The sequence below is a fragment of the Aythya fuligula genome, chromosome 4 (assembly GCF_009819795.1).
Source record: "Aythya fuligula isolate bAytFul2 chromosome 4, bAytFul2.pri, whole genome shotgun sequence".
NCBI classification, from domain to species: Eukaryota; Metazoa; Chordata; class Aves; order Anseriformes; family Anatidae; genus Aythya; species Aythya fuligula.
In genome coordinates this window covers 32,996,544-33,010,586 of record NC_045562.1, presented here as the reverse complement: position 1 = coordinate 33,010,586, position 14,043 = coordinate 32,996,544, and the positions used below count along the sequence as shown (strand labels likewise).

The 14,043-nt window shown below is 37.1% G+C and overlaps 1 protein-coding gene across 4 annotated transcripts in view; it reads right to left on the bottom strand.

Annotated features, from left to right (window-relative positions):
* The window catches only part of LRBA (LPS responsive beige-like anchor protein), a 398,303-nt gene that overhangs the window by 271,114 nt on the left and 113,146 nt on the right, over window positions 1–14,043 (bottom strand). For all 4 annotated transcript variants that reach the window (XM_032187390.1, XM_032187392.1, XM_032187391.1 and 1 more), the window contains one exon: window positions 5,496–5,560. In XM_032187390.1, the coding sequence (XP_032043281.1) occupies window positions 5,496–5,560 (65 nt within the window). The remainder of the gene's footprint in view (window positions 1–5,495; window positions 5,561–14,043) is intronic.

Here is a 14,043-nt window from a genome sequence, read left to right as displayed (position 1 = left end):
CAGGAGCTGGAGCTGGAGCAGCTTCAGGAGCTGGGACTGGAGCAGTTGCAGGAGCTGGAGCTGGAGCGGCTGCAGGAGCTGGGACTGGAGCGGCTGCAGGAACTGGGACTGGAGCGGCTGCAGGAGCTGGGACTGGAGCAGTTGCAGGAGCTGGGACTGGAGCGGCTGCAGGAGCTGGGACTGGAGCAGTTGCAGGAGCTGGGACTGGAGCGGCTGCAGGAGCTGGGACTGGAGCGGCTGCAGGAGCTGGGACTGGAGCGGCTGCAGGAGCTGGGACTGGAGCGGCTGCAGAATCCACCGTAGGGGTCACAGTGGCCGTTGGATCTGTCACAGGGTTTGGAGTGGCCGCAGGGTCTGTCACTAAGTTGACAGCAGTATCAATGGCAGCTCGATAGGCATGAGCCAGGCCCCAGCACGTTACAATGATTTGTGTTACTTTGGAACTGCCAGAATCATTACACCTTTTTTTCAAGCATTCTGCCAGTTTTTGAGGATTTTGCCATTGTTCAGGGGTGAATTTCCAACACACTGGGGGTGCCAACTGCTCTAGATGCCTGCCCATATCCACCCATACTCCCTGCCACCCACAACTATACTGCCTCCGGGCAGATCTCCGGATGAGCTTCATAAGTAGTTGTTTAACTTTAAGCAGAATCTGAAGTGCATTCATGAGGCAGAACAACAAGACTATGGTATTCTGAGTATTCCAGAAATATTCAATATCTTGGAGAGCTATTGTGACAAGCTCAGGGGATAAGAGGGTGGTGAAGGAGGAAGGCAGAGTGACCCAGGAGGATACAGGGGTGGTGAAGGAGAAAGGGAGAGTAAGCAAGTAAGGAAAAATATCCTCCCCTTTCCCCTCCACAGATTGACTCTCTAATGGAGAAAAACAATAGGTATAATTGCTAATAGTTCCCAAGATGCTGTTTCCAAAGTACAGAGTCCACGATGTTACTGAGTATAAATACCAAGTTAGAGTCATGACCAGATATCTTATCGTCTCATAAGCCATTGCTATAACACTTAGTACCATAATGGTCTGAAACCAGGGCCCGGAGAGGAGAAACAACACTACAGAGAGCAAATACGGAAAATAATGTACTATAATACTCAATTTGGAAAACAGGCGCAGCAGAGTTGTGATTAAAGCAATCAGCATCATGACAAGTGACTATTAAGCAGGTCTAATCCTTACACCAATTTTAGTTTAACACACTCTGATCAGATCTGCCGTTATCTCAACCTTTCGGGCCCCACGTTGGGCGCCAAAAAGACTGTCGTGGTTTAACCCGACCGGCAGCTAAACACCACGCAGCCGTTCGCTCACCCTCCCCCCTCCCTCTCTGGGACGGGGGAGAGAAATGGAAAGTGAAGCCCGTGAGTTGAGATAAAGACAGTTTAATAAGACAGGAAAAAAATAACAAAATAATAATAACAATAATAATAATGATGATACAATGGTGATAATACGAAAGTAATAATAGTATGTACAAACAAGTGATGCACAATGCAATTGCTCACCACCCGCTGACCGATGCCCAGCCTAACCCCGAGCAGTCCGGCCCCCTCCCCCCGGCTAGCCACCCCTATATATTGTTTAGCATGACGTCAGATGGTATGGAATACCCCTTTGGCTAGTTTGGGTCACCTGTCCTGGGTCTGTCCCCTCCCAGCTCTTACTGCACCCCCAGCCTGCCTGTTGGCAGGACAGAGCAAAGGCTGAGATGTCCTTGGCTTAGTATAAGCACTGCTCTGCAACAATTAAAGCATCGGGGTGTTATCAGCACTCTTCTCATTCTAAGCCAAAACACAGCATTCCACCAGCTACTAGGAAGAAAATTAATTCTGTGCTAACTGAAACCAGGACAAGTGTGCTAATGAATCAGAGTGACAGGAGAGTTTTAACCTTCACAGAGCAAAGGAGTTGTTTGCTAACTAGTCAAGTAGAGGAAAGCAGAGTCTAACCAAACAGACAGTTATACACGCCAGGAAGTAAAACCAAGTGTTTGTTCTTGTTTTCCAGATCAGAAATAGGAGTTTGTCCATCTCCTGCACAAGTAGGAAAGATAATTAGTTTCATGGTGAAAAAAAGGAATCTGCCTGGACACCTTGGTAGTCTCCAAAGCAGCAGACTGGCTACAAGAGCTGAACCAATTGCACCTAAAGGATGGTTACAGTGAACAAATTTTCTCATCAGTAAGGTCTTGGGTTGAGGCTCAAAAACAGACTCCCAAAAGGCAGGACGCAAAGGTGAAAGGTAAGCACAAAGACTGAAATCTAGACTGACAGAAGTTCAACAGACTAAGGAAAATGTTTGACAATCTATACTTCTGCTGCACACATGGCTCAGTACAAAGGGAAACAATGGGTACAGGCATCGTTTTAACAAGTTTTCAAAGAACAGTGACAGTGGTCCCAGACACAGTATTATGGAATAATGCTTATTGTTTTTTATTAAAAACAGATTACTATTTAGTGTAGCAATGTTTTGAAATCTATATTTCTTTCCATGCACAGGAAGATTATTTTCCAATACCTGTTTATCCTGTTTTTCACTTACATTCTGCACCTTCCCGTGTTTCTGCAGAGTTTCTTTTGTTTGGTTGGTTGTTTTTAAACTATGTATCCTAGCCTTCAAAAGGCTTCAGTTGTGTCTTTCAGATTTAGGTAGGTTTACTGTTCTGTATCGTCACATACTAGTCCACCATCTAGAGATTTTCTTCAGTTCCCGAGATCCAAAATTTCTCTGGGCACAAACAAATCAATTCTGCTATACGCATGCAGCAGACATGATGCATTTGGAAAGCCTGGGAGCAACTAGGTAGGTATGTTACACATTAGTTACTTGTGAATGTACTGAAATTCAACCCAGCACATTCTGACTGCAGCACATACACTGTAGATCTTACGAGTCCCAAAGAAAAGTTTTCTCTACATATTTCTGGACAGGGAATCCTAGCAAAAACATGGCAAGTCTAAACATAAAACTTTCAATTGGTGAGAGTTAGAGAGGCACATTCATACCTTTCACGTAAGAGCAAAAAACACACTTGGAGGCAAATAAAATAAGAGAGTTAGATCTCTTCTTCTAGAGCTCTTTCAAGTCCAGACACATTTTCAGTTGTCTTATTTGCTTGTTAAAGAAAAACAGAAGGACACACTTGAAACTGGAATATCCACTGATATCTTTAAAACTAGTTAAAAAATGAGTAATAAACATGGGGAATAAGAAAATGCTCTACCAAAGTTATAAAATGACTAAGACTTCTACCACCAAGAAAGCAGACTACAGCAATTTTAGGACTCCACAAATTCCAGGCACTTCTTATAGTCCCTAATTTTATTTTCTTTATTCTAACACTCCATGTGTCGTGGTACCCCACAGACATCCTTACTTGCTGAAACCAGTTCTGCCCTTTGTACAACCACCTTGTCATCTTTTATTGAGTACTTACAGGAGACAATTTAAAAATTCCACTATTATTATACAGTTGTGCAGTGGAAAGTCTAAAAGTCCCTCAGCTATTTCAATTTTTTAGGTTATAATTAGAAGGTTTCACCTTTAAGAGTTCTTAAGATTATAATGTTATGGTGAAAATACATCAAACAATCACAAAAACAATAAAAATACACAGCCTGAAATGCTTTAGTATAATGTTAAGATACATGCAGGAAAAATAACGTGCTACCTGTATAAAGAGAAGAAAAGAGTAGTTCTGGAATGCAGTTCATGTCGTAAGAAGGATAATAGTTTCGTTTTAGTGAATGCTGAAATGCCACAAAGTACTGCAATGACCAATTCAGCAATAACGTTAAAGGCTCCTATAAACAGCAATGGAGGAAAATGGAGCTAGATAAAAGGAGACATTTTTAAGAAATGAATCTATTTTCTTCTTCCCCATAATAAAAGTTATGTTCCCACTTTTTTAAAAAATCAACTCTGCTATGAGTCATGAAAAAATGAAGTAACAATTACTTAGATATTTTCTGCTAACCAAAACCACACTTTTCAGTCTTTAAGGGATCATTTGTCCCTCAGACAACCACTCTGCTAAGACGAGACTGTAAGTTATTGATGTTGTTTATGGAGGTGGAGGAGTGATTCCATCTGTCTGTGATGGGCACTGTAGGTTTTTAAAAGAAAATAGCCAATTCCAAACACTTCACTGATAGAATGCTCTCTGAAAGCCTGACCTGAACAAGCATGCTACTAGGTAACTGCTACTTACAACTCAGTCTCAGTAACTGATTTGTTCGTGATAATCATCTTACCCAGATGAACCTTACATTGTGGTTTACATGTGTGTGGGATCTCTACGTTATCTATGCTAATAAAACATTAATCAAGGGCCAAATTTATAGCAGGCACTTTATAAGTAAGGTCAAGACAGGTCAGCCTCACATAATAGGAAACAACTACAGGCTAGATCTTAACACTGTAACTGAACACTCTTGTTACTTTACCTTGGCCCTTGGGATCAAGACTAGTAGCAAAATGTTTTTTCTGCCTCACAATGGTGTTTCCCTCACCATAAACTGAAATGCAACCATTAAAATGGTCATTACTTCTATGCATCCTGAGAACACCCATACATTTTAAAAGACAAATCTCCAACAGCCATTTTCCCTAGTTCTACAATGATAAAAAGATATTTATGGAGCATTTTAATTTATGTGATAAATTATTCTGTTTTAACTCAGTAGCTGTCTTAATGCTGTAAAATTGATTTTCTATTGGGATTTTACTAGCTTAAGTTGCTCGCTAACAGAATTTAGGTTTAGAAAATGATGTTTCTTATAATACTCTTAGCTAATTCATTAAGACATCTTAAAAAAATCCTTCAGAAAAAGTAAATATTGCTCTTAGTCTGCCCCAGCAATCAATTCCTAATGAAGAAAATATTGATGACTCTGAATACTCACTACGAGTTAAAGATCACGGCCCCATCACCTGCTCTGTCATGTTCTTTAAGTCCCACTAATATACATATATAGTTATTGATAAAACATTAAACCTAATTGGTAATAGTAACAGAATTTTTATACCTTAAAGGGACCCTTTTCCTTTCTATGTTATGAAGTAGATAGAATATAAATGAGAAAACTGGAATCTAATTTTTGAGACAAAGGCTTATCTTACACTTCTAGCTATAATGCCTTCCAAATATCAATTCCCTTCCTCAAGAGATTAGCCGAATACAAATTATAGTTTCAATGTTAACCAGTGCACAAGGACAGGAAGAAAGAAAATCCATGACACTGATAAGTGATATATTTAATGAAACCAAAGAGCATTCACATTCTGCAAAATCTCTTACTCAGTATTAGAACTAAACAGGAATATTAAAGAATGCGATTTCATGCTTGTGAAACTCAAAGAAAATGGAGAAAAAAAAAAAAAGCAAAAGCAAAATTCTTTTAAAACATTTCAAGCCACTTAACTTCCTAAAAGCTAAGTCAGAGAGTCAGAGTTGCTATCAAATATTGTGACTTACCTTCCTTCATTAACAAGCTCTATAAAGGCAAGGCCAGCATTCTTTTGTATTGAGTTTTGCCACTCCTGGGAGGGAAAAAAATAAAAAAAATAGTTGTTTGAAAAAAGAAGATCAAGTAACATTGCCAGGAAGAGGAAACAAAACAGTATCATTCACTCAGTTGTATTTTATGGAGGAAAAAAGAAAACACAAAAACATCCCACAAATGACTCTTTCAATTCACTGTGTTGTACACCAATACTGAACTTACTCTGGTTCACTGATGCTCTTTGCCTTAGGTAATGTTAACATAGTATCTCAAATTAATGTGACACTCATTCTTCAAACGCAGACTTCTTTTATAACTTAAATACTATATTACATATATACTGATGATAATCTTCTCACCTTAACAACATACTGCCACTTCTGCTCTAAATATCTGGTTTAATAAATAAATATCTGCGTTATTGACACCCAGTATATTCCACCAAAACAATAACACACTGAAATAATTGTAGCAGCATAGAGACAGGCAATGAACATTTCTCACCTGCAACAGAATCCTGAACTAGAGCAAAATTCTACATGCCCTAAACAGGTTGGTGCGGGCTTTGCCTGGCCCCCAAAAGAGACACTGAAAAGCAACTAACTCAGATCTATCAGTGGGGCTTGCTTCCACTTTTGAAAGCTGACACAAAAGCAGAATTGGTTAACAAAAACACAACCAAGATTTTTAATCCTAGACTCAACAGCAGCGAGTTGACAGAGTTACAAAAATATCAGGGTAACACGTGTGAACCGTAGATTTTGAAGAAAATATACAAGCATCTGGATAGAACAGACTAGATATAACTCTTCATTTTAAAAAGTCCTAAGTTGTAATTGAGTTTGTTTTCCTTCTAAACATATAGAAAGCAATGTTTCTGTAGCACACAGATACTTTAGTATGCTGTTCCACATCAGCTTTCTTGATTTTTCACTATTTGTTGTAAGAAATAATAATCCTAATGGTCATTCTTTTTAAAAACCTCGTCAATTCCAAAACAGGCAAAAAATAGAAAATCGCAAATACCTCTTCAAATCAATTTCAGATTTCTAAATCTAGGAGTATTCAATAGCGAAGGTATCACCAGAGCAGGTTTTTCACTACTCAGTTTTGCAAAATTCTGTTACCTCTCTCAGTCAGTGACATGAAGGTTTGATCAGACATACACAAAAGACAACAGAAAAGTGTTGTTCCTTTATGATTTCAGTTCCTATCCTTTCCCCTTGTCCCCCCCAAAAAAAATTTCCAGATTTCAAATGTAGGGCACTGGTAACACTGATCTTCCATGGCTTGAAACGTTCCAGGATCAACATGTTTTTATCATTTTTAAGCTGCAACACCATATTGCAATTTTGTAGTCAGAATTAAGAGTGGAATAATTGGAATTTGTGATGTATTATTCCTCATGAATTATAAATGTATTTCATTACTTTTTATATAACTAGTTTATATGCATTACTAGGCAAGCAACATTCTAAATGTCAGCTAGGTTCCATTTACATATTACCATGTATGTTTTTGGTGGTAGTGATTTTTTGAGGAGCACGAGCAGCACTGGTCCTAATTGCTACATATATTTTACTGATATTTCTCCCACCATTCTTTGTCCAGTTCTCTCCTACTGCTGCCTACATGACTTCAGGTTACCATGTAAGCTGTCTGAAATAGCTTTAAGAAGCATTTATTCCTATTTAAAAAGCCTTTTAGGTGCTAATATTCTAAACAAAATAATCTATGCAACTAATTCTCACAAGAGGTTATTCTAATGTAATATCAAGTTATAAATATTTAGCTTTGCATGACAATAATTAAAATGATTGTTAGCTTAAATGTGTGAAAGCTCAAGAAAAGCAAAATATTTTTTTCTATTTATGACATCATCCATCTGTTGCTGTGTTAGTAATGTCTCTGCTCTTTAACAGAACTCACTACAGTACTTGAAAATTTAATTGGTGAAGATGGAGGTTGCCAAAAGTGAAAAGAAAGGGCATTTATCATGATACTTTTCAGCATTTTTCTCTACATCAGACATCATCAAAGGCGGTGTTAGTCTAAACAATTTCATAAATCACAGCTGAACACACCCTAAAGCTAGTTTTAATAGCTGAAAGAAAAGACTAATGGTCATCATCTTTCATGATCCCTTCAATATTTCCCCACAGTATATGTTCTCTCTCAAACAATTACACTCAGTATGCATATTGCATTATTATATCAACATCTTAGTTATCCATCTCCCAAAGGCATTAGGGAAAAAACACGTTAAAAGCCTCAAACTCAACCACTAATGCAACTAAATAACTACAAAACACATTTCAGCACTTTCCTAAGGAAGGACTGTAAGGGAAGATCAACAAAGTCAATAATTTCATACCTGTTCTAAGCTGTACTTAATTGACCATCATTTCCTATGGCTATAAATGTTTAGTAACTGAGAGACAATCTACTTTTAATGTTTTTGGTCACTGCAGACTGAGAATAGTGAAGCAAAAAATAAAAAAACTTGAAGCACTGAATGCTATCGCAAATAGCTACAATGAAAACCAACCATTACAAGAAGACAAATAAGAAATTACATTTTATTCCAATACTATGCCTGACATGGAAATTTCTTAGCTCATCATTGTTTCACCTACTTCCTTAATGGAATCTGTAAACACTTGCATAAGTACTCTAGATAAAATACAAGTACTATATCATTTCCTGAAATGGTGTTTCAAGTCTCATCTGAATTATAATTCTACATGGAATAACATCTTATATTTCCTGGAGCTACTGTACAACTCTGACATAAGAAAAGCTATATCACAGTCCCCTATAGCACTAATTTTATATCGTCAACAAGTTTCATTAACGCTTTCTTACTGAGAGCACAAAGATCATTAAATGAAAACATTAAACAGCACTAGTCTTAAAACCAACCTTTCAGGTGAAAAAAATCTCCCTCAAAGTTTATATTGTGACCTCCTGCTGCCCCATTTGAGCACATTTAAAAAAACAAACAAACAAACAAACCTATTTATCAGTGTTTGTTGGTCGTCCTTTAATTAATCTTAACTAATCCTAGAATCACAGAATGGTTTAGGTTGGAAGGGAGTGAAGATTTTCCTCCTAAATCTAGATCTCCCCTCTTTTAGTTTAAAACCATTTCCCTGTGCCTTGTCATTATCTGACCAAGCAAAAAGTTACTCTCCGTCTTTTTTTATAAGCCCCCTTCATTTTTATAAGCCCCCTTCAGGGCTGCAATAAGATCTCCCCAGAGCAAGCCTTCTCTTCTCCAGGCTGAACAGCCCCAGCCCTCTCAGCCTTTCTTCACAGGAGAGGTGCTCTGGCCCTCTGATTAACTTCGTGGCCCTCCTCTGGACCCACTCGAACAGCCCCACACCTGGATGCAGGGCTCGAAACGAGGCCGTCCAAGGGCAGAGCAGAGGGGCACGATCCCCTCCCTCGGCCTGCTGGCCACTCCTCCTCTGGTGGATGCAGTTGGCCTTCTGTGCTGCAAGCACACACTGCTGGCTCATGTCAAGCTTTTGATCGAGCAGAACCCCTAAAATCTTGTAATTTACCTGCACCGGCCTAAAAGCCTTTTCTACAAACAGCAGGTATTAGGAGACAGTTTCAGAACATAGAAACTGAGGTAGTTCTTCACACACTGCATTACAAGCTAGTGGAACCTACCACCAAAGGATGCTTGTGCTGCCTAAATGTTCAGTAGGTTCAAGATAAGACTGCACAAATGGATGCAAGGCAAATTCACAGATATTTAGTAAATACACAGAGACTACATCCAATTCAGAAAATAGCCCAAGTTGAAAAGAGCGGGAAGGGAAAGAATACTCATGAAGGAGTGTCATACATGCTTGCTTTGTTTTATTCTTCTCGAGCATCTCTTTGGGTCCATAGTAAGAGATACAACGGTAAGCAAGGTGGACCCCTTATCTAACCCATTATAGCCATTTTGTAACTCTAATCACTCAGATAATTCTGTTGACAAATATTTTGTTGGTTTGCAATTCGAAGTACGCAGGTAAATGTACATATCCTTCCTCCTGCGTACACTTCTAAGAAACGTAACCATATATATTTGGTTGTTTGAAATATCTATATAAAAACATCTGTGAGTCCAATCCAGCAACTGGTCTGATTGCTAAACAAATAACTACGCACCTTGAGCAGAACATGCAAAAAATTCCAATAGATGAAAACAGCTTTATTTTCAATGAGCAAACGGTACTAGTACTGTTATTTGCAAGTCTTGTCTTATATACATTTACATATATACACACATATATTCATACATAATTTCTCAAAAACTTTTCTAAAAATTTTCTGTCAAGATGAACATACCGCAAAATTAAGAACTGCATCTAATATTTGAAATGCACACTTGTAAGCAAGAAAGCAGATAGGAAATTCTTTCTTAATCCATACTTCCCATAAAACTGGTAGAGTTTTAATAATTTATTTTGATTATGAAACTAATTAGAAGGATGACTTCGGTACTGACAAATATGAATGGCGCACTAAGGAGCAGGGTGGGAAAACGTGTTAACATATGACTAAGAGACATATTATATCCTAGACTAAAGGTCAAATCTGCATGAAAAACTTGCTCATAGAGAGATACACTAATCTTTAAGTGCCTAAAGTAAACTATCAAGAACTTTTCAGCAGTGTTTGCACTTGGTGTCACCACTCTCTCAGCACCACATACACTACAGGCTTGAATGAACTCAGCAATAAAGAACATATAGCGAAAAGTAGATTATATCTCAGCTGGGTACTACATAATTAAAAAAAAAGCTAGATAGCATGTTAACTAGAATAGCAGAATATTGGCAAACATACAACTTGCAGAAAGTTCGCTTAAAATATATGTATTTTAATCTACAAAACTCCATTAAAGAAGGAAAAGCAACATAAAACATTTGAAAAATCATACCTAGAAACCCAATGCAGTATTTTGATATCAACTTAACCCATACTAAATAGTGTACAAAACAGCAACATGCTGCAAGGATGTAGCACATTTTAAGTGTAAGAGCAACAAGAAAACACATTTGGAGACAACCGTATTTAGTGCATTTAGTATTTACTAAACAGGTCATATCTGAATACCCAAATAAAAGTGAGGAAAAAACAATAACGAAAGATATATCTGAAATTGAGACAAAAATAATTTTAGTAATTCTATTCATGTTCTTTTCCATAGATAAGAACATCGCTCTTACTGAATCTTGACAGTTACAGAGAAAAGAGGTAGCTTGCAAAAACATTTACTACTATCCCAGAACTCAGAACATTTTGTCAAGGTAAAACCAAACAGCTTCAAATTTCTCAAAATTTATCAAAAATCATCTGTGAAAGCTTTAACATGGTATCAACATAACAAGTCAAGCTATCTGACTAATCAATACAGAGGTTCTGATTGCAATGAGGGTGATAAAAGTTACTCTAACCCCAGCCTGCTACAAGCTCTCAACAGATGATCATCATTATGCATCTATCAGGGTTCCATATACTCAGGCTGTACAAATGTGTCCTATTAGTACATGGTCTGTCTGTTTGGCAACTTCAGTCTTAAGACAAATGGCAGCTGCTGCCCTTCAAGGTCTGAAGTCAAGTCCTCAGGGAATCTGAAAGCCCAACTCAAAAAATCAAGGCCTGTTCATTAGAGACTGCTCCAGGGGAAACTTGCAAGGCTGCCATTAGAACTATATAAAAGAGCTAATTATTTTTATAAGACTTTTAAACTATCAAACACACTCTGTTACAATAAAAAGTATTTACTGCTGGCATTCCATTAAAAAGAGATTGTTTTTTGTCAAAAAAAAAAAAAAATCAGCTAGTGACAGTACAGAGCTAAAGTCTTTGTATTAAAAAAAAAAATTAATGAGAGAAACAACTTTTTCTAGGAGAAAGTTGTGTAAAAATTAACTAGATGAGATAATTTCTCAAGTGGATGCATAACATCAAGAATATAGTTGTGGCAAAATATTCCAAATACACTCAAATCTTACTAATGAGCTCTAAAAGTGGGTTGAGATAGCTTGTGTGACTTTCTGCAGCTGAAAACGACAAGTAACTCAAGAAAAGTGAGATCACTGTTGCAAGACTGACTGAAAAGAACCCATAATATTCTTTATTTGTTTCAAACTTGTACTGGTAACTAACAACTGAAAATACTTACGTACACCCCATTGCCATCAAACAACGAGACGAAAGAACTGATAACCAGAAGTAAGCTGTTTCAGTGTTTTCCCTTTGATAAAATGTAGAAACAAAGGTTATAACAATAACAGTTACTTTCACTAAATGTACTCTAGCGAAGTGTTGGAATGCTTCTCTAAAAGGTGTTGGAACAGTTTCCTTTCCTTTTTTTTTTTTTTTTTTTTAATTCATAACCACAATTGTTTACAATTTTAACTATGAAACCAAATCAAAGTTTTTTTTTTACTGAATTATTTTTCCAGCTGCACAGCATGACAACACTGTATTGAATTCTAATGGTATAACAGATCACTGCTATAGAGTATTTATTACATAGTATTTATTGCAAATCTTTTTAAAGTGCTATATGAAATTCATTAGTGTTCCTTAATCAATTCTTGGATCAACATGCACATTAGCTTCCGACAGCCTAATTCAAAAAAGCAATTACAACCCTAGTCCTTATGTAAAAGGATGACAGAAAGAAACTATGTTGAACCAGTTAAAAAGAATGAAAATGTAAAGAAAACAGATTAGGAATGATTTATATCAAGGCCTAGTGCTGAAGTTAATTACAACTAACCCAATAAAATAGTTCCTTTATTATTGTACAGCAAGTAATAACCTTAGACGCAGAAAACAGAACTCTTTGCTGACTTTTGCATGCTCAATTCCACAGCACACTACATTAAGAATTAAACAAGCAGTAAATAAGCCATAGAGAAACAGCAGGTTTTTTTTAACTAAAAGCAGAAGACTCCCCTGCTGTTTAACCATTTGGGATATTCCATGTAAACAGAACTTCCTATAAACTGGTATTATGTTGTTAGTGGTAAATGCCTAAAATTACCTTATAATGTGAGTTTAATTTCAAGACTTAAAAGTTTGAGTCTGACTCACAGTAATTTTTTATAGATTCTGAAAATAAATTATACACACAGGGCTGGAATAGTTTGCATACTGACATGCTATGTTATTCATTGAAATACTAAATAAACTGTCAGTGTGTCAGACAATGTCTTCTATGCAATGAGATTGTTTTTGAAGCATCAGCTGTTGTCTTCTCTACAAATTGCAGCATCCATCTTGAAAGCTATGTATTATGAAAGTTATACTACATAAGATACTACAGAGTATATACTTCTAGGTACAGCCATAAAATTTTGGCACAAGTTGCAGTTGCCATAATTTAAGGTGATACTAAATATTCTTAAAGCAGGATTTTAAGAATTAGAAAAAAATAAAAAAGTTCATAAAAATTATGAAAATATAACCGTCAGAATAAATAGAATGCTACCAGTAATAACTATCAGAGCACAGAATCTGCATATCACCAGAACTCATAAATTTAATTTTTATATCCGGTGGCAAAAAACTATGAGCATGTACATGAAAAACATTTATTACATGCCATTTGTAGCAATCTAAATTGCAACTTGATGCATAAAATTAAATCCCTAGAACCAACGTTGCACTGAGATGAGAGAGATAAGTCTATGTTAAACTCCAGCTCCTCTACATTCCCACTACAGCAACAAACTGTAGAATGGGAAAAAAAACGAGTAAGTGGATCACTGATTTCAGGTTTACATTTCTGATGGAGGAAGCGATTTGCCTGGGCCGCCTCTCCCCTTTCTCTCTCCCACTAGCAGGCTGTTGCCATGACTCCTCATGAAACGACATTAGGGGTCAGGTTTGAGTTCATCTAGCAGCAAACCTTTTCCACTGCAGTTTCCTCTTCAGGTTCTGTAACCATCAGCTATTTTCTATGCAGAGATGAAAGGCAATAGCTTCAGGAAGAACTAGAACAGAGATCTTAAACGTTAATTGAGAAAAAGTAGAAGAGCAGTTCTGCAAATATGCAGAAATGGAAAGCAAGAAACTGTAAGTCAAATGAAATGAGTCAGAAAAACAGAAGTAAGGAAAAGGGACATGAGACAGACAAAAGGAAGAGATGTGAACAATCAAGCTCCAGTACTAGCATCTTTTAATGGTGAAAGGAAAACAAATCAGAGAATGGCAAGGGTATAAGGCAATTGCCTCTTGATCGGTGCTTATTGTTTGACTGTAATGTTCATTCCTGAGATTTGGCAAAACCACTGCATGGTGAAAGAAAATTATTGCCCAAGGTAGACTACTAGTCACAAAGACAAGAAAATCACAATATACTTACTGCTGCACAGTTGTGCTACTAGTGACAGACTGATCCCACCGATACCAACATTCATTATCATCACCAAAGAGCAGCAATCTTCCTGCTCAATGTGTTATACGCTTTATCTAAATAAATTTAACCAATAAAAAAAACTC